We start from the raw sequence: 27,544 nt of genomic DNA, 5'->3' as shown, positions 1-27,544 counted from the left end.
CCAAGCTGCAAACCAAGGAAGGCTGCCACTAGTGCCGGGTCTGGGGCCACTTAGCAAGAGTTACGGGGTGCACAGAGGCTAGATGCTGCTTGTTTGAGAGATTTTATGAAAGTCCTAAGCATGAGGCAAAAGAGGCCAGTTGTATTTTGTTTTGAGGAGTTCTTTTCACTCTGTGCTCTAACCTAGTTCCCTCTCCCCCATACTATCTAATAAAAGAGTAATATGCAAATTAACCACCACTCCGCGACAAAATGGTGGCCCCCATAGCCACAAGATGGCGGCGCCCAGTCTCTTCAGCCCTGCCACTGGTGTGTTTGGGCCTGTCGGCCCAGCCACGGGTCACGGAGACCAAGCAGAGAGGTGGGATCCGCCCACTCTGGTAGCAGATCAAGCCTCGCTGCTCTGCCGCCTCTGGAGTGTCTGGGGCTGAGCAGCGAGGCTGGAGTGTTTGGGCCTGTCTGCTGGCCAGGGGTTGCGCGGGATCCGCCCACTCTGGATCATGCCTTGCTGCTCTGCCACCTCTGGAGTGTCTGGGGCTGAGCAGGGAGACTGGAGTGTTTGGGCCTATTGGCCCGGCCAGGGGTCATGGGGACCAAGGGGAGAGGTGGGATCCGCCCACTCCAGCGGAGGATCCAGCCTCACTGCTCCCCAGCCTCTGGAAGTGTCTGGGCCTGTCAGCCCCTCCATGAGGGTGGATGCTGCGTCCAGGGGGCACACGCAAGTAGGAGGGGAGTTGACTCTGGGTCTTTTGGCACAGGGGGACTTGATGCTGTGTCCCAGTTTGTGCTGGCTCAGACTCTGGCAGCAGGGAGGAGGAAGTCCCACCCCTAGAGAATCAGCGGTTGGTCAGACAGCTCTCTGCCACCTGACAGCCAGGACTCTCATTCACCTGACAGCAGGGAGGTGCGACTATGTCTAAACATTTACTATTGATACAAGGTAGCTCTGCAGCCGAAAGAAGCCAGCGTTATCGACAAAATGTCTGAAGACCAACGTGTGTCTGATCTTGAAGGCAGGCAGGCGAGCAGTTGGGAGCCAGCAGTCCTGGATTGTGAGAGGGATGTCCGACTGCCCGTTTGGGCCGATCCCAGGTCCGGGCCTAAATGGGCAGTTGAACATCCCTCGAGGGGTCCCAGATTGGAGAGGGTGCAGGCTGAGCTGAGGGACACCCCCCATGCACGAATTTCGTGCACCGGGCTTCTAGTACTATATAATAAGGAGAGAATATGCTAATTGACCCTCACGCCATCGCAAAGATGGTGGTGCCCACACCAATAAGGAGGGAATATGCTAATTGCCTGGCACACCCTCAAAGATGGCGGCACCCACAGCCACAAGATGGCGGCACCCAGTCCCCTCAGCCCCACTGGGGTGGCAGGCGCAGGCAAGCCTTGGATGGTGGCTGCTCTGCTGCCCAGGGCCACCCAAAGCTCAGGTAACCAGGGCCGGCCGAGGCTTGTGCTGTGGGCAGTGGCAGCATCAGAGGTGTGATGGGGCGTTGCCTTCCCCTGATCGCCAGGTCGCCTCCCGCCCCTGAGGGCTCCCGGACTGTGAGAGGGGACAGGCCGGGCTGAGGGCCCCCCCCCCCGCCCCCTCCAGTGCATGAATTTTCATGCACTGGGCCTCTAGTATATTACAAATCTTTGAAAGTGTTTATTTAATAAATATATTATTTACTAATTGAAATGCTTTAAAAAGTACAACAACCTGGCACTTTTATGTTACTTTTTAAGCTTATTGAAATATTTGTATTTTCAGAACCTCTTTTTCTGTTTGCATGAGCTCTTCTGTCCTTAGTGAAGTATTTTAAGTTATTCTGCTTGATTTGAGGAGTTTTTGTGTAGTATTAAATAGCAGCCCTAATCTGCTTCTAATTCTTGGCAGCTAATGAATCGTTAGGGGCTCCTATTTGGGTGTATGCTGGCATTGTTGAAGGCCTGCTTAATGATTTTGATTGATTCGACAGTTTTAGAATTGTTGGTGTAGAAGTAAGTCTTTGAGCAACAGTGCACCATTAAAGGAAAAAGGGGCAACTATCAGGATTTGCTGTGAACTATAATAAAAGACTTAGAGTATGTTAGTGAAAGGATTACTGGCCATAGCCTGCTTCATATTCATCACATAGTCATGGAAATATCTTTTGGGGGAAAAAAATTGATATAAAGGCCTGTTCTGCTACTGCTTTGTGAAATGGAAGATTGGAATTAGATGCTTAAATGGAAAATGTTCTCTTGTTGCAGCCTCTTTGAAATGTGCTGTTTAGTGGGAGCTGCAGCTTCCTCCTGCTGACTCTGAGCCCCAGGCTTCGGTTGAGATGGTCCTTTCAGAAATGTGGAGCTTAGTCCAAGCCTGGATTTCAGTGGGTAGCACCTGGCATCTGTGGCTAGAAAGTCCTATGAAGTGTAAGTGCTTTATTCTCTCCTTGTAAAGAAACCCTTTTCTTTCCTTCCTTCTCTTCCTTCTTTCTGCAGCTTAGCAGAGGGGAGGAACAGTGAGCACTGTACTATAGTACCTGGGATATCAGGATTTGGTTGCATTTTCTTTATGATTCATGACCAAAACAAGATTACTTGTTATGTGTGGAAAGCAACCAATGGATGCTTCTGTTGCCCACCTGGAATTTAAAGTAGTAAATTATGACCCATTAATATATAATACTGGCAGTATCATCCCAGGTAGTTTTTCATTGACAGTTTACTTGGTAGTTTGTGATATTCAAGTTTGCCAAGTTTCTTTAGAGCTCACTCTTATCTTTTGTTCTTATTCTAAAAAACAAATATTTGAAAAGAGAGGCACATTTGACCAGTGGGTGAGGTAACGTCAAGATAAATAGGGATGGCCCTAGCCAGTTGCTCAGTGGTTAGAGCGTCAGTTTGTGGACTGAAGGGTCGTGGGTTTGATTTGGTTAAGGGCGTGTACCTCAGTTGCAGGCTCCATTCTCGGGGCACAGGCAGTCAATCAGTGTTTCTCTCTCTCTCTCTCTCTCTGTCTCTCTCTCTCTCTCTGTCTCTCTCTCCTCCAACCTTCCATTCTCTCTAAAAATCAGTGGAAAAAATAGCCTTGGATGAGGATTAATAACAAACAAACAAAAAAAAGAAAAATAGGGATACTTGAAATGAAAAGACAAATCTTCTTTCACTTTGATTTTACTTGATACACTTGCACAAGGAGCAGATGGGGATTTTTTTTCCCCTAAGACCAGTTCCTTATAGAATTGTCCTAGGAATTTCTTATAGCTGCCATCTATATTTTAATTTATTAAAAAATTAAACAACTAGATAGTAATATAATGAACATTAGAAAATACAAGTTTTATATTTGATTTAGTTGCCCAGGGCTAAGTGCTGTTTTTTTTTGTGTGTTTTTTTTCCAGAAATACTGTTAATAGTTTAAAGTAAGCTCATTCCAGAAGAGATTCTCCTCTCACTTAACCTAAAATTTTTCTGATTTTTAGCTAGGAAAATACTGAGCTGCTTCTCATTGCTGAAACAAGATATATGTTTAAAACAAAAGTAAACCAAGTCTTCATCTGGGCAAGGCAGGTGAAGTTCTACAAATGAGGATTCTGAATAAAAAATGTCTCATCCTCTCAAGGCCTTTATTATTATTTTTAATCTATAAAGAACTGATTTTCTTGGTCTCTGTTGTCCTTTCTCTCTGTAAACATTTTGGATTCTGTTCTTACAGCTGACATCCAATCCTTTAAGAATCTAAGCTACCTACTAAAAGACTGTGCTTCATGTTTGGGAAAATAAAGTTGTGCTACAGACTTAGGAAATGATAGTATCTTGTCATTTTGCTTCATATTTAATAATTTTAAATATACTTTAATTTTAAAAATACATACTTTACTTAAGTGCCTCTATGGCCAAATAATTTGAGAGCTGCAGAGAGAATTAAGCTTTTCTTTACTTTTGAAGACCTTACAATCTATTAGAAAAGATGAACAAAGGCCCAAGTAATTATAATACAAGGTTCTACAATTGAGTTCTTGCAGAGTCAAGGCTACTTTGGCAGTAATAGAAAAGGATTCCTGCATCCAATGTTTTCTCCTTATCTCTAGGTTTCAGAAGTTGAGTATGATGTTTTAGTATATTTGTTAGTATAGGGGTATAGGAGACAGGAATGTTATATGTCCTGTTCTCATTGGTGGGACTTTCTCAGTGATCCTGTCTATGGCATTCCCTCTCTGCCTTGCAACTGGCAGGTCTTGGGCAGAATAAATTTTTTTGCCCTTCCCTCTTTGGTAGAAGACTTCTGTTAGCACTGGTATAGATAGATAGCATCATGGGCTCAAGACTGTTTTATGCCCTATCTTGTAGGGGAAGAAGTTTTTTTCTTTTTTTAAATGTTTTTATTCATGAGAGAGATTGAGACATTGATGAGAGAAACATACATTGGTTGCTTCCTACATATAACCCAACTGGGGACCGAACCTACAACCTGGGTATGTGCCATGACCAGGAATTGAACAGTGACTTTTCGGTGCACAGGATGACGCTTAACCAACTGAGCCACATTTGCCAGGGCAAGAAGTTTTTTCTTGTACCCTTACTGCAACAGCAGTGGGTCTTAACCTGTGCCTTGGAGAGGTATGATTTGCTGCCCCTGCCACACAACTTAAGACTTTTGTTCAATAGGGGAGAAGGGTCCAGTCTGAGCTTTTTGTGCTTTTTCTGCAGTTGAGGCTGCTCTTCTGCATGACTGCACCAAAAGAGGTGTTCTATTGATCTTCTATCCCAACCCAAATCTTTCCCCTGAGTATCTGGTTGAGGTCTGTGGAAAAGAGCCTGTAGATAGTTGTGAAGTCCTCTTGTGTCTGAGTCTCAGGAGTTTTAAAGGCTCATCCTAGCTCACACTCAGCCTTTATCAATTTGTTAAGTAATTTTTTTATACAGGCAGTCCTCGGGTTACGTCAGAGATCCGTTCCTACGGCGCAACATAACTTGATTTTCGCCATAAGTCAGAACCCACCTACATAAGCACCTACGTCACTCACATGGAGCACATACACAGCAGTAATGAAATGAAACAGGAAAAAAAATTTAAAAGGAAGATAACAATTCCTGACCTTTACTTGTGGTAAATAAATAATAAAAAACATAAAGCACATATGTACATACGTCGAAGTGACGGAACTTTTTTTTTTTTAAAATACTGTAAATGGGAGATGGCGACGTAACCACGAAATGCCGTAAGTCGAGTCCGATGTAACCCGAGGACTGCCTGTATCTATACTAGAGGCCCGGTGCATAAAATTTGTGCACTCGGGGCGGGGGGGGGGGGGGGTGTCCCTCAGCCTGGATTGCGAGAGGTTGGCCAGCTGGGGAGGAACCTCTGGAGGGCTCCAGGGTGTGTCTGGCCTGTCTCGCTCAGTTCCGATTGTCCAGACCCCAGCAAGAAGCTAACCTACCGGTTGGAGCGTCTGCCCCCTGGTGCTCAGTGCACGACATAGCGACTGGTCGACTGGTCGACTGTCTGCCCCCCAGTGGTCAGTGCACATCATAGTGAGCGGTTGAGCAGCCTTAGCATATCATTAACATATTATGCTTTGATTGGTCGAATGGATGACCGGACACTTAGCATATTAGGCTTTTATTATACAGGATTTTTATTTATTTCAGAGAGGAAGGGAGAGGGAGAGAGAAACATCAGTGATGAGAGAAAATCATTGATAGGCTGCCTCCTGCATTCTCCCCACTGGGGATCAAGCCTGCAACCTCGCCATGTGTCCTGACCGGGAATCAAACTGTGACCTAGTTCATAGGCTGAGCCACACTAGCTGGGCCAATTTGTTAGTAATTTTAGCTGAATTGTTTTTTTTTAATTCCTCACCCAAGGATATTTTTCCATTGATTTTTAGAGAGAGAGGGAAAGACAGAGAGAAATATCGATGTGAGAGAAACACTGATTGGTTGCCTCCTGCACACTCCCTGACCAGGGCCTGGGTTGGGGAGGAGCCTGCATCCAAGGTACCTGTCCTTGACTGGAATTGAACCCAGTACTTTTCTGTCTGTAGGCTGATGCTCTGCCCACTTAGCCAGACTGGCTAGGGCTTAGCTGAATTTTTATTACCTGGTTGTCTGGTGCCCTTCATCTTTTCCTCTTTTGTTTTGCTACAGATGAGCCAGTGCTTGGCTACTGTTTTTAGATTTCAGTCCACTTGGTAGTCCTTGGACTTCCGCTTTCTGATGATGCGGAAAGAAAAATTATTTTGTAGTTTATTTGCTTTTGTTTATTTTTAACTCAAAAGCAGTGTTCTTTTCAACTTTCTACATCTTAGGTGGGATGTAGGACTCCTCTCAGGCATTTTTGTTCATATATTTTAGACTCCATAATATCTTTTATTGTTTTATATAGCCAGTGTTCATAAGAGATTTATTTACATCCTTAACCTTTCCATTACTCTTTATTTCTTCCTGATATTCATGTTTCTTTCCATAATTATTTTCCTTCTTCGTGAAGAACATCCTTTAGTATTTTTTTCTTTGTGGGTTATTGCTAATGAACTCTTTCCTTCTATTTTATTTTATTTTATTTTATTTTTCCTTTTTGGTCTAAAATGTCTTAATTTTGTTGCATTTTGGAAGGATATTTTGCTGGTTATAAAATAACTGATTGGTCATTATTTTCTTTCAGTATTTTGAAGATGCTTGGTTCCCATTGTTTATGTCAACACGTCAGTTATCAGTTTAATTGTTGTTCCTTTAAAGATAATGCATGTTTTTCCTCTGGCCTGTAAGATTTTCCAATTTTCCTTTTTGCCTTTTTTTTTTTTTTTTTTTTTTTTTGGTAGTTTATTATGATGTGCCTGGGTCTGGTTTTTCTGTCTTTAGGGTTTATAGAGCTTCTTAAGTCTGTGGTTTGGTGACTTTTTTCAATTTGGAAATTTCTCATCCATTATCGTTTTTGTTTTGTTTTTTGTTTTTAACTTTTTTTTAACCTTCACCCAAGGATATGTTTTTATTTGATTTGAGAGAGAGAGAGAGACAGACAGACACACACACACACACACACACACATTGGTTACCTCTCATACGTTCCCCAACCTGGGCTCAAACCCGAAACCTTTTGGTGCACAGGAAGTTACTCCAACGAACCAAGCCACCCGGCCAGGGCATAGCCATTATCTTTAAATAGTGCTTCTGCCCCATTTTTTTTTTTCTTTTGGGATTTCAGTTATATGTATGTTATACTTTTTCACTATGTTTCACATATCACTTGTATTCATCCCATCTTTTTTTTCTTTTTTAATCCTCACTTGAGGATATGTTTGATTTTGAGAGAGAGACAGACAGACAGACAGACTGACAGATATAGACATCATTATGTTAGAGACCATTGATTGGTTGCCTTCCATATGTACCCCAACTGGAGATTGAACCCACAACCTAGGTATCTGCCCTGATGAAGAATTGAACCCACAACCTTTCAGTATATGGGACAATGCTTCAACCAACTGAGCCATACTGGCCAGGGCCTGGATTCTTCCCATCTTTATCTTCTATCCCTTTTTGACTTTTATGCTTTGGTCTTGTTATTTTCTATTGATCTATTTTCTAGTGTAGTAACCTTTTCTTCAGTTTTCTGATTTGTTTTTTAAACCTTCCATTTGGTTCTTAATTTAAGCTACTCTTTTTTCCAGTTCTAGATTGTCATTTGATTATTTTTTATTGATTCCATTTCTTCATGGAAAGTCCCCATTTGTTTTCTAATTAGTTGAATATATTAATCAGATGTTCATTTTGAAAAATTTGTAACTTGAAAGAATAGTACAGTGAACACTAATATACCCTTCTCCTCAATTTGACCTTGCTCCATTTGTTTTTGTTTTTTTTTTCCCTGTCTCTCTGTCCTTGTTTGTTCTCTGAATGTGTATTTTTTAACCTTTTGGAATAAATTTCAGACCTCATAATTCTGTGCGCCAAACTTTTTTGTTGTTGTTAATCCTCACCCCAGGGTATTTTTTTCCATTGATTTTTAGAGAGAGTGGAAGGGAGGGAAGAAGGGGGAGAAGAGAGAGAAAAACATAGATGTGAGAGACCTCGATTGCCTCCCTCACAAGCCCTAACCAGGACCAGGGATCGAACCTGCAACCCACGTTCATGGCTTTGACTGGGAGAATTGAACCTATGACCCTTTGGTGCTCTGGTTGATGCTCCAACCACTGAGCATACTTGCCATGGCTGTACGCCAAACATTTGGACATACATATTGTAAGAACAAGGACATTTTTCTAAACTAAACTAAAAGCATTCACATTTCTGTACCACCATCACCACAATTCATCTCCAGAACTTTTTCATCTTCTCTAGCTGAAACTTCATACCCATTAAACAGTAACTCTCCTCATTATCCCCTCCCCTCAACCTTTGGCACCTAAAATTCTAACTTTGGTCTCTATGAATTTGACTACTCTAGGTACCTCATATAGTTGGGATTATACAATATTTTTGTGTGTGTGTGTGTCTGGCTTATTTTACTTAGCATAATGTTTCAAGGTTTGTTGATACTATAGCATGAATATTTGAGGTTTTTTCAACTTTTGGTTATTGTAAATAAAGCTGTGATGAGCATAGATGTGCAAATATCTTTTCAAGGTCTTGTTGTTTTCAATTATTTTGGATATAGACTCAGAAGTGGAGTTGCTGGATCATATGGTAATTCTATTTTTAATTTTTTAAAAAATTTATTTCAGAGAGGAAGGGAAAGGGAGAGATAGAAATATCAATGATAAGAGAGAATCATTGATTGGCTGCCTCCTGCCTACCCCACACTGGGAATCAAGCCCACAGCCTGGACATGTGCCCCAACTGGGAATCGAACCATGACCTCCTGGTTCATAGGTTGACACTAAACCACTGAGCCACGCCAGCTGGGTCCTCCATACTGTTTTCATAGTGGCTGTACTGTTTCACGTTCTCACCAACAGTGCAGAATGGTTCCAGTGTCTCTTCATCCTCACCAATACTTACTTTCTGGTGTGTGTGTGTGTGTGTAGGGGCTATCCTAACAGATGTGAAGTGATACCTAATTTAGTTTTGATTTACATTTTCCTGATGACTAGTGATGTTGAGCATTTTAAGTTGGCCATTTTTATATCATCTTTAGAGAAATGTCTTTTCAAGTCTCTTTACTGGGTCATTTGGATTTTTGTTGTTGAATTGTAGGGGTTCTTTATATATTCTGGAAATTCACCCCTTAGTAGATAGTTTACAAATATTTTCTTCCATTCTATGATTTGCTTTTCACTCAGTTGACTGTTTCCTTTGCTGCATAGAAGTTTTAAAGTTTGATGTATTCCCATTTGTCTAATGTTGCTTTTGTTTTCTGTGCTTTTGGTATCTATCATATCTATGAAATCATTATCAAATCTAATGTCATGAAGTTTCCACTCCCTTATGTTTTCTTTTGGGAGTTAATAGTTTCAGGTCTTATATTTAAGTCTTTAATCCATTTTGAGTTAATTTTTATATGTGGTTCAACTTCTTTCTTTTGCATATGGCTATGCAGTTTTTGTTGAAGAGACTTGTTATTTGTTGAAGAGACTCTCCCCATTTTCTAGCTTTGGCACCCTTGTTGAAGATCATTTGACTATATTTGTGAGGGTTTATTTCTAAGCTCTTGATTTTGTCCCAGTGGTCCATATGTCTGTCTGTATGCCAGTACCGTACTGTTTTTATTTACTGTGGTTTTATAGTACATTTTTATATCGGAATGCGAGATCTCCAAATTTGTTCTTTTTCAAGATTGTTTTGGCTATTTGGGGTTCCTTGAGATTCCATATGGACTTTCTGATGGATTTTTCTGTTCCCGAAAAAAAAAAAAAAGTCATTGGGATTTTCATAGGGATTGAATCTGTGAATCATTTTAGGTAGTATTGACAACAATATATTTCATCTACATTATCTAATTTGTTGGTCTATAGCGGTTCATAGTATTTTTTTCAATGTTTATTTTAAAAAAATGCATATAGGGCATTACAGACAGGTCCCCCTTTCCTGCCCCCTATTCCCCTCCACCCCCACACACACTCGGTTTCCACCCCAACCCAGGCCTTCACCAACCTATTGTCTGTGTCCATAGGTTATGCATATATGCATATAAGATCTTTGGTTAATCTCTTCCCACCCATTCGACAGTCTGTTCAAAGTTTCCATGCCTCTGGTTCTATTTTATTCATCAGTTTATTTTGTTCATTAGATTCCTTGTTCGTTTATTGTGATTTTTAGATTCAATTGTTGGTAGATATATATTTATTGCCATTTTATTGTTCATACTAGGGGCTTCGTGCATGGGGGGTTGGGTCCCTCAGCCTGACCTGCACCTCTCCAATCTGGGAGCCGTCAGGGGAGCCCTCTCCAATCTGGGAGTTTCTGTCTGTCTTTGCAATCATATGAGCGAATTGTCTGAGACTCCAACCCAGTTTGGTTTGGTGCTTACAGAATAATAGAGGTCTTTTTTTTTTTCTTTGCTCCATTGGTGGAGATTTCCTAGAAGTTGCAGGATATCTTCCCTTTAATTTTTCTTTGACACTGACTTATGTCTCTCACCTTTGCTTCCCTTCCATCCCCCATCCGCAACAGTAACTTGCTCCAGGCTCACTTTGCTTTAGTGTCTAGAATCAGGGGTCCTCAAACTTTTTAAACAGGGGGCCAGTTCACTGTCCCTCAGACTGTTGGAGGGCCGGACTATAGTTAAAAAACAACAACTATGAACAAATTCCTATGCGCACTGCAGGCCCGGGAGGAGTCGGCTGCTAAGCAGGACAGGCAGCGGCACCTGGCGGGCAGGACAGGCAGCGGCACCCGTGGATAAATGTCCTCGGCTGGCCGCATGTGGCCCGCGGCTATAGTTTGAGGACCCCTGGAGGAGATCCCGTAATGTGTCTGCCACCAGAACTATAATTCCCAGAATTCCTGGTGCTCCTCGCACTCTTGGTTCCCACTTCCGGTCCAGGGGCTGCACAAACAAAAAGGACTGCGAACTCCAGCAGCCCCCAGGCCGGGCTGACAGGACCAGACACTCCAGTGGCATGCCTGGGACCCCAGCTGCTAGGTGGCAGTGCGCTCGCATGCCCGAGCTGGCCACAGGCTCGAAGCACGCGGGTTCCCAGGGACGCCCACCCCGCCCCTCCCACCCCCAGCCGCTAGGCGCCTGCCCTGCCCCACCCTGCCCCTTCCGACCCCTGCCGCTCAGCGCCTGTGTACCTCCATGATGCCCACAGGCCCGCCATCTTTGTTGGGTTAGAGGTCAATTTACATGCTTGTCTATTATTAGTGTATAGTTTTATCTCTTCTCCTCCTCCTCCTTTTCCCTCCTCCTCCTCCTCCTCCTTTTTCTTCAAGAATACCCTTCAACATTTCATGTAATTACTGGTTTGGTGGTGATGAACTCCTTTAGCTTTTTCTTGTCTATGAAGCTCTTTATCTGGCCTTCAGTTCTAAATGATGGCTTTGCTGGGTAGAGTAATCTTGGTTGTAGGTCCTTGTTCTTCACTTTGAATATTTCTTGCCACTCACTCCTGGCCTACAAAGTTTCTGTTGAGAAATCAGCTGACAGTTGTATGGGCGCTCCCTCGTAGGTAACTAACTGCTTTTCTCTTGCTGCTTTTAATATTATCTCTTTGTCTTTTAACCCTTGGCATTTTAATTATGATGTATCTTGGTGTGGGCCTCTTTGGGTTCCTCTTGTTTGGGACTCTCTGGGCTTCCTGGGCTTGTAAGTTTATTTCTTTCACCAGGTTAGGGAAGTTTTCTGTCATTTTTTCTCCAAATAAGTTTTCAATATCTTACTCTCTTCTCCTTCTTGCATCCCATAATGCAAATGTTGGTATGCTTGAAGTTGTCCCAGAGGTTCCTTATATTATCTTAATATTTTTGAATTTTTTTTCTTTTTGCTCTTCTGATTGGGTGTTTTTTGCTTCCTTATATTTTAAATTATTGATTTGATTGTCAGAATCCTCTACTCTATAAATCCCTGTAAATTTTTCTTTATTTCAGTTAGAGTGTGCTTAATTTTTTTTTAAATATTTTTTTATTGATTTCAAAGAGGAAGGGAAAGGGAGAGAGAGATTGAAACATCAATGATGAGAGAGAATTATTGATCGGCTGGATCAAGCCGGCAACTCGAGCATGTGCCCCCGACCAGAATCGAACGCAGGACCCTTCAGTCCACAGGTCGATGCTCTATCCACTGAGCCAAACCGGCTAGGGCGAGTGTGCTTAATTTCTTACGGTTCTTTTTCATGTCTTTGATGTTTTTACTAAGGTTCTTGAAATTCTCACTAAGTCCCTTGAAGCTCTTATTAAGATCCATGAGCAACCTTATAACCATTGTTTTGAACTCTGTGTCTAGTAGTTCTCTTTCTGGAGATTGCTTGTGTTCTTTCATTTGTGACCTTCTTCTTTGTATCCTGTGTTTGTTTCTATGTATTAGGTAGAGCTGCTTTGTCTCTTGGAATTGGTAGAGTGGCCTTGTGTAGTAGGTGTCCTGTAGGGTCCAGTGGCTCAGGCTCCCAGTCACCCAAGCTGGGCACTCTAGGTGCACCCCTTTGTGAACTGTGTGCACAGTCTTGTTGTAGTTGAGCCTTAATTGCTGTTGGCATCACTGGGAAGAATTGACCTCCAGGCCAATTGGCTGTGAGGACCAGCTATGGCTACAGTGGAAGAGCTGTTGTGTAGGAGACACCCCTATGCAGCAGGACTTGCTTCAGTGGGGCTTTAGTGCTCACTGAGTCTGTCCCATGAGTGTGTTGCCGTGAATGTGTAGAATTGTAATCTGGTATGGTCTGAAGCTGTCTACTGGGTACACTGGCTCTGGGGCCTGCTGTGAGGTGCAAACTCAACCACTGCCTGGGGCCAGTGGGCAGGAGCTACAGAGTGGTCTGCAGATGACTGCTACTTGTGTTGGGCTTTGAAGTGCCCAGGCAATACCAAACTGAAGCCAGGCAAGCTGGTACTAGTGCCGGGTCTTGGGCTTCTTATTGATAGTTATGGGGCATGGTGATGCCAGCTGCTGCTTTCTTAAGAGATTTTAGTAAAGTCTGAAGCTTGAGCCAGGATAGGCCATCCATATGAGAAAGCCATTGCAGATTGCTTGGGTGGAGCTGCAAATTGGATGAGTGGGGCCTCAGGAAATCACCAGAGTGAACTATGTGGGCCAGACTGATGGAAATTCAGATATGGCTTCTAGTCAGCTCTACTATGGGGGAGGTCTTAGCATAGGAACAATGACCCCTGTGAGCATCCCTATTTGGGAGAAAGCTGCCCCCAAGTTCTTGCTCCGATGTCAGGCAATGTAGTTCCTCCCCGTATTTCCCTGGAACCTCCCCAGGCCGCTGCCCAAGGGCTGGAGTTTAGAGGGAGTGAGTCCAAGTAAGTTCATGCGCAGACCCTTTAAGAGGAACTCCCTGGGTCTCCAGCAGCCTTCATTTCACTCAGCCACAATCCCCACTGGTTTTTACAGCCTGAAATTATAAGGACTTCACTTCCCTAGGACCTCCATTGAGCCATATTTCAGTTGGTTCTGAATGATGGTGGTTCTGTATTTTAGTTATAATTTTGATGTGGTTGTAGGAGGCCGCATCTTGGTTCTCCTCCATGGTATCCTATATAATAAAAGGCTAATATGCAAATCAACTGAATGGCAGAACAACTGGTTGCTATGCTGCGCACTGACCACCAGGGGCAGACGCTCCACGCAGGAGCTCCCTCCTGGTGGTCAGTGCACTCCCACAAGGGGAGCTCTGCTCAGCCAGAAGCTGGGCTCACGGCTGCCAAGCACAGCGGCAGTGGCGGGAGCCTCTCCCACCTCCGCAGCAGCGCTAAGGATGTCTGACCAAGGATGTCTGACCGACGGCTTAGGCACCGGGCCTCTAGTTTCTTTCTTTTTCTTTTTTTTTTAATATATTTTATTGATATTTTACAGAGAGGAAGGGAGAGGGATAGAGAGTTAGAAACATCGATGAGAGAGAAACATCGATCAGCTGCCTCCTGCACACCTCCTACTGGGGATGAGCCTGCAACCAAGGTACATGCCCTTGACCGGAATCGAACCTGGGACCTTCCAGCCTGCAGGCCGACGCTCTATCCACTGAGCCAAACCGGTTTCGGCCGGGCCTCTAGTTTCTTATAATCCTTTTTATTTCCTTAGAATTGGTAGTAATGTCCTCATTGTCATTTCATTTCTGTCTCTTTTAGTTAATTTAGCTAAAGGTTTATCAATTTTGTTGATCTTTTAAAAAATCAAATCTTGGATTTTGTATATCTTTGCTCTAATCTTTATTTCCTTCCTTTTGTTAGCTTTGGGTTTAGTGTATTCTTTTTCTAGATCTTTAAGGTATAAAGTTAGGTATTGGTTTGAGATGTGTATTGTTTTTAATGTAAGTGTAAATAGCTATTATAAATTTCTCTCTTAGAACTGTTTTGCTGCATCTCATAAGTTTTGGTGTATTTTGTTTCCATTTTCATTTGTCTTAAGATTTTTTCACATTTCTTTTTTAACCCACTGGTTGCTTTAGAATGTATTTAATTTTTACATACTTGTGAATTTTTCAGTTTTCCTTATTTTCATTGTCATTTGCAAAGATACTTTCTATGATTTCAATTCTTTTATATTTATTAGGACTTATATTGTGGCCTGGCATCTGGTCTGCCTTAGAGATGTTTCCATTTTTTTTGAGGTATAGTTCCTATTTTCTGTACTTGAGTCCCAACTGAAAGGCTGGAGTATTTACCAGGGCTCCTCTTCTTGGTGTGCCCTAAATTTGTTTTCATCTCCCCGGTCTTATGAGACTGCCCAAGGCTCTTTAGCCTCTTGTCTTCCACTTTGAAATAGGCAAATGCTTTGAGAGGAAAAGTGGAGCTAAATATTGGGCTGAACTCTCTGCTTTTCTTTTATTCCATCTCTGGAATTTGCAGCTTCATGTTCTAGCTGTCTTGATAGCTTTGATGTCCTCAAAGAAGTTCTTTTTTAGTCATCTTTTGCACTTGTTTTAGGCTGGAAAATTGGTGTAATGCCATCCAGTATGTTATAACCAAAGTTGAAACACCTGATAAATGCTATGAGCATGATAGCGTCAGGTTGCTTAGGGAGCATATAGAGCATAAAACTAACTCCTGTGTGTTAAAAAGCTTCACTATACTTTCTATTCCCTGGCTGGGTACCTCAGTTGGTTAGAGGATTGTCCAGATAAACCAAGGTTGTTGGTTTGATCCCCTTTAAGGGCACATACAAGAATCAATCAATGAATGCATAAATAAGTGGAACAAATCGATATTTCTCGCTCTCTCTCTCAAAATCAATTTTTTAAAAAAGCTTCACTACACTTTCTAAAAAAAGTGTAATTTAAATTTTTACAAAAAGGATCTTACAAATCTGTACCTGTATCTGTTTTTCAATTGTATATTTTGGAGATCTTTCCATATTAGGAATACAAATCCATCTTTATTTTTAAAGGCAAATCCAAAGGATATGTTAAAAAGTATTCAGACATTAAAGGTGCTTGAAAAATAAATCTTTGCATCCCTACCCCCAGAAGGAAATAGTATTTTTGTTTTGTTTTGACTTTTGGTTCTGTCCTTCATTTTTGAGACCTCTCCTTTTAAGGAGGTAGAAATGTTTAGGTCAGAAATATATATATCCCAGCATGATCAGTTGGTATTTTTTTGCTAGTTTCTGCCATTCATATTAAAGCACAACATAGCACTGCACAATCAATGAACTTTTTCACAAGGGTCCTGATCTCTAGTGGGTTGAAAGGTTTCACTTGGGAGAAGACTTCAGACTAGTTCAATTTAATAGGCAATATTGGTTTTTTTGTTTTATCTATACTGTTTTTAAACAGATACAGAAAACAAATGTATAATTTAATTAATTACTGCATGCAGTGTTCATATAGACACTACCAAGTCAAGAAATAGAACTTCACTGGCCACTCCAGAAGTCTTCCTTGTGGCCTGTTTGAAATAACTGCTTCCTCTCCCTAAAAGTAACCACTGTCCTTTCATAGTAATCCCTTCTTTGTTTATCTTTATGGTTTTATCACCCAAGTGGGTATTCTTACACATTACTTCGGTCTTGCTATTTGTTTTTAAAATACCTTCTGAGTGTCTTTTAATCTGCCGGTTCTTTCTCTCTGTGTAGATTATTTATCTGTTGAGGAATCTGGGTCATTTGACTTGCTGAGTTTCCCAATGGTGTAGATTTTGCTGATTGCAGTATGATGCAGCAGTTCTGCTCTCTTCTGTATTTCCTGCAAAATTGCCAGCTGGATCCAAAGGCTTGATGAGACACAGAATGATTTGAAATAATTGTCATTGGATCCTGTTTTTTCATCAGGATGTACATACTATCTGATTGTCTGTTCTCATGATCTACTACTATGAAACAAATTACCTCAAAACATAGTGACTTAAAACAAAAACAATTTCATTGTGTCTCATAACTTTGTAGGTCACGAATTCAAGCAGGGCTCCGTGGAAGATAATTCTGCTCCATGAGGCATCCATTTGGTGGATGGGCTGGTCTGGAGCTTCTGAGATGGCTTTGTTTACATGCTTGACACTCTGGTAGGAATGGCTGGAAGGCTGGACTTAGCTGGGCTCTTCTTGCTTTCCATGACTTTCCAGAGACTTCCTGGTCTTGTACATTGTCTCTCCAGCAGAGTAGTCTGAGTTCTTACATGGTAAGTGTCAAAGAATTTGTGGACATAGAGTAAAACCACCACAGTAACAAATAAATATTTTGGGGAGATACTTTGATATATCATGTTTCTCTTTAAAGTTTCACCCGCTAATTTTATCATTTATACATGAATCTTGCCAGTACCAGTTATTATCTGTAGTGTTTCTATTTTTCTCATTCCTTCTACATTCATTACCTAGCATAGGTTATAAAGTGTCTTACAGCCTATATAAATCATGCCTCAATAGTTATTTATTCAGTTGTTATTCAGAACTGTATGACTCATGGATGTTTGTTTTATTTTTTAGTTATAATGTAATACAATCATAATTAATTTTGTTACCCCAGATTTTCTAACTGTGGCCATTGGAAGCTCTTTCAGGTTGACTCTTATGTCCTTTGGACTTAAGGCTAATTTTTAAAATGTTTTTCTGGCCTACTTTTTTTGTAGGAATATTATTCTGTTCATTATTTTCTTCTCAACTACTTCCTGTATATATGGCATTTGACTTCATTTGTTTATTTTTAAAAATATATTTTTATTGACTTTTAGAGAGAGGAAGGGAGAGGGAGAGAATCATTGATTGGCTGCCTTCTGCATGCCCCCCACTGGGGATCGAGCCCACAACTTTGGCATGTGCTCTTACTGGGAATCACACTGTGACCTCCTGTTTTATGGGTTGATGTTCAACCACTGAGCTACACTGGCCAGGCCATTTGCTTATTTTTGTGTGAAATTAGTTTTTTTGAACTTTTAGAAGGCATGGTTAAGGATAGTATTTTCAAATTTAAAGAGCTTCCTTTTCTGTTGTTTTCAGGTAGTATTTACAAACATGGTGGTTTATTTCTAAGATTTCCTAGCTTTGTTACCTTCTCCTTTGTTCCCTTTGTCTCAATTGTAGTTGTCCTGTATAATTTTGATTCTGTTCATACTACTTTCTTCTCAATTTAGAGCCCTGTCCTAGCTCTTCAGTTTCAAGAGTTTATAGAGACTTCCATCTCCTTAGCCCTTAAGTAGACCTCTTTCATTCACCTTTTCTACCCACCAAAACCTCTTCCATTTTCAAATATAGTCCTCAAATTGGCTCCCTGTGCTATTCTATTGAATACCTGTTGGTTTTTTTGTTGTTCATCTGCTTTTAGTTCCATTAGCTACCTGTTGTTTCCTTCTACTTCTGCTTCTACTGAAGCTGAAACTCTACAAGTGTTATAGATGTCACTGGTTTGTCCCCAACCACTTAAAATTTGGGGTTCTTGGAGATAACTAGGTAACACCTAGTTTTGTTATAAATGTCCACAGTGCTTTAGTTTTTCTGCATAAGTACTCTGTTTTTATGAGGGCATTTATGGAGATTTCAAGGCTTCGTATAATCTTTTTATTTCTTAAGTGTCATTTTGAGCAAAATATATTTTAATGGCATATTAAGTAACAGATGTAGTTGGGTTACTGGTTGGATAATGAATCACTAAAAATTATGTGGCTGGGAGATTTTTTTGCAACATGCTGGGGTATAAGTTCCAAAAAAAATAAAATAACATGATCTAGAAAGAAGTTAATGTTTCATGCTTATAGTCCACCAACTTACTGATTTAAAGTGAAGTTTTATTTCAGTAAACCTGTGGTGAATTTCAGGGTCTCTATTTTTAGTTTACTTTGGAAACTTGTATAGGCCATTTATTCTACCTTTTTCTCCCTTGACTTCCTGTTTATCTTTGGAAAGATCTTGAAGAATAACTATGGCCCAGCCAGTATGGCTCAGTGGTTGAGCGTCAACCCATGAACCCAGGAGGTCACAATTTGAATCCCGGTCAGGGCACATGCCAGGGTTTCTGTCTCGATCCCCAGTAGGGAGCATTCAGGAGATGGCCGATCAATGATTCTCTTTCATCATTGATGTTTCTCTCTCTCTCTCTCTCTCTCTCTCTCTCCCCCCCCCCCCGAAATAAGAAAAAAATCACTATTATTAGTTGTGAAGTGCTCTGTCTTCATAAAAAATTGACTAGGTAAATCTGTGTGATTTCTCTTCACATTGACTATTTCTGAATGAAGACTGAAAATTTTTTTCAGTCCATCACTGCCGGTCCATTTTTGTCTTTTCCCATGAAGAGGCAGTTTGGTGTAGAATTACTTTAGATTATTAGTTGTTAATTAGTTGCCTATTGTGTGCTGCTCGATTTTATTATCAAAGTTATCTTTCAAAATAGTATTCCATTTTATAACTATGACTAGCTGTTAAGGACCAAATTATATGCTTTTGTTCTCTTTATTATTTCTACACAAACACTTATTTTTCTCCTTTGAAAATTATTTTAATAGCATGTATAGTACTTTGCCAAATATATAAAAATAATTTAATTATGTCAGATATTGACTTAGGATGAGATAGTTTTTCTGAGGTTTTATTCGGGAACTAAAGATTGAAATGTCCCCTGTTTATTGATATATTAAATTAGCTTCCAGACTCAATTCTCAGAGTGAACAAGCTTATTTATTTTAAGTGGGAAAAAAGAAGAAACAGCCAACCTATACATTAGGGTGGGAAAGTTATACAGTGACATTTTAGTTTTAGTAGAAACTTTTGGGACATTTTTCTTCATAATCTCCTCCCTACACAATTAATGATTCTAACAGTAGGTTTAGATTTATTGATTCAGTTGATAACTCTTATGCTTTCCTAGAATAAGTCAGAAGAGTTTAGGTAATATTTTTGTTTAATAGAGCCTGTAAATTTAAAATATTGGCTGAATTAGTGGATAATTTAGTTTGTCAGATTTTTCTTTCCATTATACTTTGGCATATAGGTTGTGTAATGTTAAAATTATTTAGAAAAGCAGTCCTTAAGACATTTTGTTTGATCTGCTTTCAGGTTCATGCATGGGAGATTTCAGACCAGTTGTTACAGATTCGACAGGATGTAGAATCATGCTATTTTGCTGCACAGACCATGAAAATGAAGATTCAGACCTCATTTTATGAGCTCCCCACAGACTCTCATGCCTCTTTACGGGACTCATTACTAACCCATATCCAGAACTTGAAAGACTTGTCACCTGTCATTGTAACACAGGTAAAGCCTATACTTCTCATTAGGGAAATTTGTTAAGAAGACCATTTGGATATCAAATTAATTTTGATTAACGTTGCTAGACCATGTGAAGTAATGTTAACAACTTTATTATACACTAATTGCTATAGTCTTATAAGTGGATAGAAAGTGAAAATTTAAATATTTTGTATTAATCGTAGAGTTCATTTGATTTTATACTAGCAAATACTGGGACTGGGGGAGGTGAGTATAGGTTTCAGAGGCAGCCACATGTGCGCCCCCACACCCCCCCTTATTAAAATTGCAGATGATAAAAAAAAAACACTGTGCTATTCTGGGCCAACGGTCTATGTAGTTGCCTTTAAAAAAGTCTTTTCTGGACTGATTGGCTAATAAAAGTGTCATTAATGAAATGGTGAAGTAGAGCATTTGGCCTTTCTCCCTTAGACAGGGAAATAACTTTAGGAAGGAAAACTGAAGCTTCAGTGAATACATACATATGTGTTCTCTGCCTGGCATAGAAGTGCCCTTGAAGAGGAAGGAGGCTTTTGCATGAGTCTTCAAGATGTGAAATGGAAAGAGAAGGGAAATGGCAATTCATTACTTGAGGAATGAGTCAATGGGCTGACTTTGTCAGTAGCTTTGGCTTTTTGACAAAGTAAAATTTCCCTGTCCATGAAGTTCTATGGTATTGCCAAATAAAAGTAAGTATTGTTATATCCTGAGGAAAATCTATTGTCTGTTCTTTCTTCTTCTTTTTTTTTTTTTTTTTTTGCTGTCTTTTATTTTGTTTTTCATTTTTAAAGGTTACCTTTTAAATCCCAGTAGCTAACCTAGGAGAGTGTGTATGATATAGATAGTTGTGGGGTGTCAGTCTTGTCATTGTTTGGAAGAAATTTCACTTCTTTTCAATTAATACTGATGGTAACCCTATTTCTGTTCATCTGTTCTATTCATTTATTTAATTTCTCTTCTTATTCAGCTGGCTTTAGCAATAGCAGACCTTGCCCTACAGATGCCTTCATGGAAGGGGTGTGTACAAACATTGGTGGAAAAGTAAGTAATTTGTATTGACTGTATGCTAGCATTTGGGATTACTATTAACCTACACAGAGAAATTTGTTAGCAATAGCTAGACATTTCTACTATTTCCCCAAACTCTTAACATAGAATTATTTATTATTAACCGTTGTTAGGTTAAAAGAAAATCATTTAAAAGAAACATAAGACCCTCATAATTTACACGCACACACATCACTTGAATTAACTGCAGCAAAGTCTTTTCATTGCCTCATAGATCACGCTCATTGATAAATCAGCCATTCTGTAAAAATATTTTAGAATGTTTAAGATGATATTAAATTGAAAATTGTTGTGAGTATATGTTCTTACTAATTGGGGTGTGTTTCATGTCTATCACAGGGACAATATTATTTTTAGATACATGGAGCCTGCTACTTTGAATAAAGCATTTCCTCATGGTCTTGGCAAGATAATCTTTTTTTTTTTTTTTTTAACTTGGACATTTTAATGAACTTCCCTCCATGTAGCTTCAAGCTACCAAGACACAGGCCTCACCAACACCCTTAATCTTCTCAGCTCTTCTGCTGAAGACCTTGGCCTTCACAGTGACAGGCTGCTTTGGGAGCTTTCCCTTCCCCAGAACTTTGTAGTAGCCCGATCGCACCACATCAATGATAGGAGCAGCTCCAGTCTTGCTTTTGGGAGCATTTACCATGTCTGCTCACTGACCAGGGTCCACAGTTTATCAAGGTTGACAGTTGGGCAGAAGCTCTGGTTCCTCTTTAAGTGATAATACCTCACACCAACTTTCCCAAAGTAACCTGGGTGATATTTGTAGAAGTTGATCCTGTGATGATGCAAGCCACCAGCATTACTGCGGCCCCCGGGTGCTTCCTGTGCTTGCTGATGTGGGCATGGCCATGGCTCACGTGGCCCCGAAGTTTTCAGGTCTTCCTCAGTCTGGATGGCATGTTGGTGGTCGAGCTGCAAGAGCTTGGCAAGATAATCTTGAAATTTGTTCGCATTTTGGCATTTGGTCAGGAAATTATTTTTGAACTTAGTGCATGTCCTTTTTACCTCCAAGCATAGTGTGTTATTAAAGACTTTATATGGATAGTTTATTTTATTTCAAAGTAAAAACAAATACTTTTTTTCTCCTTATTCCTATATTTCATATTAATGATTGGCTATATAGTCCTCTAGATTTTCCTTTAAGCATTTTATAATAAATAAGAGTACACATATTTTATTATACACATGCATATATATGTATTTGTTCATTCATGTAATATGTTTCGTATACTTTTATCACTTAGTACATTGTGGATATCTTTTCCTCTTATGACATAGATAGGTATCTCCTTATAATGGCTATGTATGTTCCATTGTATAACTTGGAACCTTTTTTATCTTGTTTAATTATGAGGGACCTTTATGTTTTCCCAATATTTTTGCTGTTATAAAGAAGTACTGCAGGGCACATCTTTGTATGCACCTATGAGATTTTTCTGAGAAATACTTCTGGGAGTGGAATTGTTGGGTCAAAGATTATGCAAGTTGAAATTTTGTTTTTCAGATACCCTTCAAAAGTTACATCTATTTTTTCTTTAATAGTTGTGAGAATGCTGCTTTTGTTGTCATAGGTTATTCTGATGGTTCTTGTTACCTTATGTGATTGTGTTCTTTCTGACTCTAAGTAATTTATGTCTCTCCTTTCTTTTCTAGATATAGCAATGATGTAACTTCTCTGCCTTTTCTACTGGAGATCCTTACAGTGTTACCTGAAGAAGTACATAGCCGTTCCTTACGAATTGGAGCTAACCGACGCACAGAAATTATAGAAGATTTGGCCTTCTACTCTAGTACAGTGGTATCGCTATTGGTGAGTAGGTTTGAAATATGAAGTTGCTGCGTAGGAGCAAAAAGCCGTGGTGGTTATTTTGTTCTTCAGTTTCATTATAGTAAAACCTCGATATAACAGACTAATTTGGGCAAGGGGGTGTCCGTCCATCTATCCATTAAAGCTGAAAGTCCATTATATAATAAAGTAGGCTTTCCCAATGTATATGTTAAAAAATTGATTTTTAGAGAGAGTGGAAGAGAGAGGGAAAGACATTGAGAAATATGTGAGAGAAACATTGATTGGTTGCCTCTTGCACATGCCCTGACCAGAGCCTGGGCTGGGAGGAGCCTGCAACCACAGTACATGCCCTTGACCAGAATCGAACCCAGGACCCTTCGGTGACACTCTGTGCACTGAACAGAGCCAAACTGGCTAGGGCTATTATGATTCTTTTTAAAAATAAAATTTTTTATTGATTTCAGAGAAAAATAGAGATAGAAACATCAACGATGAGAGAGAATCATTGACTGGCTGCCTCCTGTAGTGGGGATCAAGCCTGCAACATGGGCATGTGCCCTGACTGGGAATTGAGCCATGACCTCCTGGTTCATGGGTGGACACTCAACCATTGAGCCGCACTGGCCAGGTGGTTATTATGATTCTTAATCATAGTCTGTCTTCCCCTTTTTCAAAATGACACTGATTTGTTGAAGAGATTGGCCAGTTGTTTTATAAAATACCTTATCTTCTGAATTTTCTGATTGTTTTGTCTTTGTTTCATTTAGCTTGTTTTTCTGTTCTCTGTAAGTCCTCTATTTGGAAGTTGTAGCCAAAGCCAGACTTACTTCATAGGGATTCCTCAAGAGAATTAAGCCTTAATGACGTTAATGCACCCATTGTATGTAATGAATTTTTTCCAATGCATTAATAATAGCACCAGCTATATACCATCCTTAGGATAATTGAGGAAATAGTCAATAAAATCATTTTCTGCGGGACTTAATTCTTTCCCAGAACCCTGATTGAGAAAGGCTTGATGGGTTAATTTTAAAGGTTAAATATTTTTGGCTAGAACACATCAGAGCTACTTGATGGACATCTTATCAGAATATAAATACTCATTACTGATGCCAGGATTGACTGGATTAAGATGATGACAGTCTGATTTCTCTATTATAAACTTTGTCTTCCCCTTGTAATATAATGCAGTTTGTTTGATGGTAGTTTGTTATTTTACAAGTGTCCATTCCATGTCCACTTTTTGCCTAATGTTTTAAACTCTAGTTTATAATTGTTGCCACTTTAATTGTGGCTTGCCAAATAGTATTTTATTAATTGTACTAGAGGCTTGATGCACGAAGATTCGTGCAAGAATGGGCCTTCCTTACCCTGGCGGCCGGCACCGCCTTTGCTCTGGCCAGAGCCGCCATTTTGCTCCGGCCTGGAGCCGCCTTTCTGCCTTCCCATGCTGCCCAGAGGCCCGGAGTGGCTGGGGCGGTGTAGATGCCTGTGTCGTAGCCATGGCGATGACACAAGCATCCCGCCCTGCCCCTGGCCTCTTGGCACCTGTGTATGCAAATTAACCCACCACCTTTGTTGGGTTAATTTGCATACTCATTCCCGATTGGCTGGTGGGTGTCTTGAAGGTACGGTCAATTTGCATCTTACTCTTTTATTAGTTTAGATAATTAATTCTACTACATATTAGTTGGCAATCTCCTGAGTTTCTATTAGAAAGTCAAGATATCTTAATTATTTTTTAATTTCTTGTTTTTATTATTTTTATTTTTTGAAATTTTATTTTTTTAAATAAATCTTTATTGTTCAGATTATTATAGTTGTTCCTCTTTTTTACCCCCCTAGCTCCCCTCCACCCGGTTCCCACCCCACGCTCTGTCCTTACCACCCCCCACCACTGTCCTCATCCATAGGTGTACGATTTTTGTCCAGTCTCTTCCTGCACCCGTCACACCCCCTTTCCCCCAAGAATTGTCAGTCTACTCCCTTTCTGTGCCCCTGATTCTATTATATTCACCAGTTTATTCTGTTCATCAGATTTTTTATTCACTTGATTTTTAGATTCACTTGTTGATGGATATGTATTTGTTGTTCATAATTTTTATCTTTACCTTTTTCTTCTTCTTCCTCTTCTTACAGGATACCCTTCATCATTTCATATAATACGGGTTTGGCAGTGATGAATTCCTTTAGCTTTTTCTTTTCTGTGAAGTTCTTTATCTGCCCTTCAATTCTGAATGATAGCTTTGCTGGGTAGAGTAATCTTGGTTGTAGGTTCTTGCTATTCATCACTTTGAATATTTCTTGCCACTCCTGTCTGGCGTGCATAGTTTCTATTGAGAAATCAGCTGACAATCGTATGGGTGCTCCCTTGTAGGTAATTAACTGTTTTTCTCTTGCTGCTTTTAATATTCTCTCTTTGTCTTTTGCCCTTGGCATTTTAATTATGATGTGTCTTGGTGTGGTCCTCTTTGGATTCCTTTTGTTTGGGGTTCTGTGCTTCCTGGTCTTGTAAGTCTATTTCTTTCACCAGGTGGGGGAAGTTTTTGGTCATTATTTATTCAAATAGGTTTTCAATATCTTGCTCTCTCTCTTCTCTGGCACCCCCATAATTCTGATGTTGGTACACTTGAAGTTGTCCCAGAGGCTCCTTACACTGTCTTCATATTTTTGGATTCTTTTTTTTTTTTTTTTTTTTTTTTTTGCTTTTCCGGTTGGTGTTTTTTGCTTCTTTGTATTTCAAATCTTTGACTTGATTCTTGCAATCCTCTAGTCTGCTGTTGGATCTCTGTATATTATTTTTTTTATTTCAGTCAGTGTATGCATAATTTCTAGTTGGTCCTTTTTCATATCCTCAAGGGACTCACTAAATTTATTGGCGGTTTCCAGAAAATTCTTGAAAAACCTTATAACCGTGGTTTTGAACTCTATATCCAGTTGTTTGCTTTCCTTCATTTCTGTCATTTGTGATCTGTTTCTTTGTCTCCTCATTTTGGCTGCTTCCCTGAGTTGATAGAGTGGCTTTGTGTGCGAGGTGTCCTATAGGGCCCAGTGGCTCAGCCTCCCCAGTTACCTGAGGTGGACACTCTTGGTGCACCCCTTTGTGGGCTGTGTGCACAGTCTTGTTGTAGTTAAGCCTTGATTGTTGTTGGTATCACTGGGAGGATTTGACCTCCAGGCCAATTGGCTGTGAAGATTAGTTGTGTCTACAATGGGAGAACTTCTGTGCTGGAGACACGCTTATTGGGCAGGACTTGCTTCAATGGGGCTTTGGTGCTCACTGAGTCTGCCCCCTGAGTGTGTCCCTTATGGATCTGAGGAGTTGTAATCTGGATGGTCCCACTCTGACCACTGGGTACACTAGCTCTTAGATCTCCAAGAGGTGCAAATTTAGCTCTGCCTGAGGCCACCCAGCAGGAGCTACAGAGAGATCTGCAGATTCCTCTTCTTTGTTTGGGTTTTGGAGGTGCCCAGATGAGGCCCAGCTGTGAAGCAATGCAAGCTGCTGTGGAGCCTTCGGCCTTCTTTTGGATGTTCTGGGGCTCTCTGACCCACCTGCAGTTTGTTAGGTAATATTTGATTGCAAAGGACCAGGCCATTCATATGCAAAAGCCTCTGGGCACAGCTGGGGTGGGGTTGTAACTTGGGTGGGGCGGGGCCTCAGGGAATCCACAGGGTGGAGCAAACAGCAGTGGCTGACCATCAGCCCTGCCCTATGAGGTCCCCGGGTCTCAGTGTCCTACGGTAATCGCTGCAAGCACCTCTGAGAAAAAGCCGCCCTCGTGTTCAGGCTCTCTGACCCAGCTGCAGACAGTCCACTTTCCCCTCGTATGAGTCTGGGTCCCCAGAGTCTCGCCCGGAACTGGAGTTCAGAGCATTTGGGAGCTTGTGTCTCCCTCCTGATTGAAAAAGACAGCTGAGTCCTCAGTTGCCAGTCCTTTCTGCGCGCGCACCTCCGTACCTCCACACTTTACTTCTGCACCTCCTATGAGTCTCTGTGCTTTTCCCTTCTAGTTGTAGAATTTCCACTCAGCCAGCCTTCCTGTGGTTCTGGATGATGTCCGTTTTGTGTTTTAGTTGTAGTTTTGAAGTGGTTGTACGAGGCAGCAAGTTCAGGTGTTTACCTATGCCGCCATCTTGGTTTTTCCTTAATTTCTTGTTTTTAAAATAAGGATTTGTTTTAAAGCTGCCTCAAATGTTACTGTTTTATTTTTTCTGGCTATCTTTTTATGGAGTATTATGGACTTACGGATTTTCATTGATTCAGGGTTTCCACTAAAATCATTCTTTTGATACTTAAAATGTCATAACTTGGGCTACTGGAACACTTTTTTGCTTCCTAATATTAAAAGATGGACAGCCCTAGCTGGTTTTCCTCAGTGGATAGAGTGTCAGCCTGTGGGCCAAAGGGTCCCTTGTTCGATTCTGGTCAAGGGCATGTATCGGGTCAGGGCTTGTGCAGGGAGCAACCAATCCATGTGTTTCTCTCACATCAATATTTTTCTTGTGTCTTTCCCTCTCTCTTCCACTCTCTCTAAAATCAATGGAAAAATATTGTTGGGTGAGAATTAAAAAAAGAAAAAGAAAAAGATGAACATACTTACCTTGTTACCTCCTTATGCCAGTTCTAGAATTGTTGGTTTCTTTTAGTATCAGCCTGAGTTCAGTCAGGAGAAAGAAACTACATAGTGATAGGTGAGAATATTTAATGTAAAGAATGATTCTTTCTAACAGGAGGTTACAGTAATGCGGGATTGTCTAGTAAGAAGTTAGGAGAGTTCTAAAAAACATAATCAGTTACCATAAAACAAATAAATGTGGGAAAAACTTAGAAGGAGCGGTCATTAATCCCAAGACTGAGATAGAGTTTCCAAGAAAGGAAGAGTTCATCCCCCTTTCAGGGCTGAGATCCAGACCCTGTTGGAGA

General features: G+C 40.5%; 1 protein-coding gene and 1 pseudogene across 3 annotated transcripts in view; one reads left to right on the top strand and one right to left on the bottom strand.

Annotated features, from left to right (window-relative positions):
- The window catches only part of TNPO3 (transportin 3), a 115,217-nt gene that overhangs the window by 21,217 nt on the left and 66,456 nt on the right, over positions 1 to 27,544 (top strand). The window contains exons 1-4 of one of the 2 annotated variants that reach the window (XM_080664427.1): positions 2,292 to 2,402; positions 19,554 to 19,754; positions 20,716 to 20,789; positions 22,482 to 22,638. In XM_080664427.1, coding sequence (XP_080520553.1) covers positions 19,632 to 19,754; positions 20,716 to 20,789; positions 22,482 to 22,638 — 354 coding nt within the window. In that variant the 5' untranslated portion in view covers positions 2,292 to 2,402; positions 19,554 to 19,631. Of the gene's footprint in view, positions 1 to 2,291; positions 2,403 to 19,553; positions 19,755 to 20,715; positions 20,790 to 22,481; positions 22,639 to 27,544 lie in introns of those variants that run through there. The other variant, XM_080664426.1, reaches the window with a different exon arrangement.
- On the bottom strand, positions 21,286 to 21,727 carry LOC308246302 (large ribosomal subunit protein uL15-like; annotated as a pseudogene). The gene has a single exon. The product of its transcript is annotated as a large ribosomal subunit protein uL15-like (transcript).

This window comes from Plecotus auritus (genome assembly GCF_963455305.1).
Source record: "Plecotus auritus genome assembly, chromosome: 4".
Classification (NCBI taxonomy): domain Eukaryota; kingdom Metazoa; phylum Chordata; class Mammalia; order Chiroptera; family Vespertilionidae; genus Plecotus; species Plecotus auritus.
Note: the sequence above shows the minus strand (reverse complement) of the source record. Positions and strands in the feature narration are given on the sequence as shown.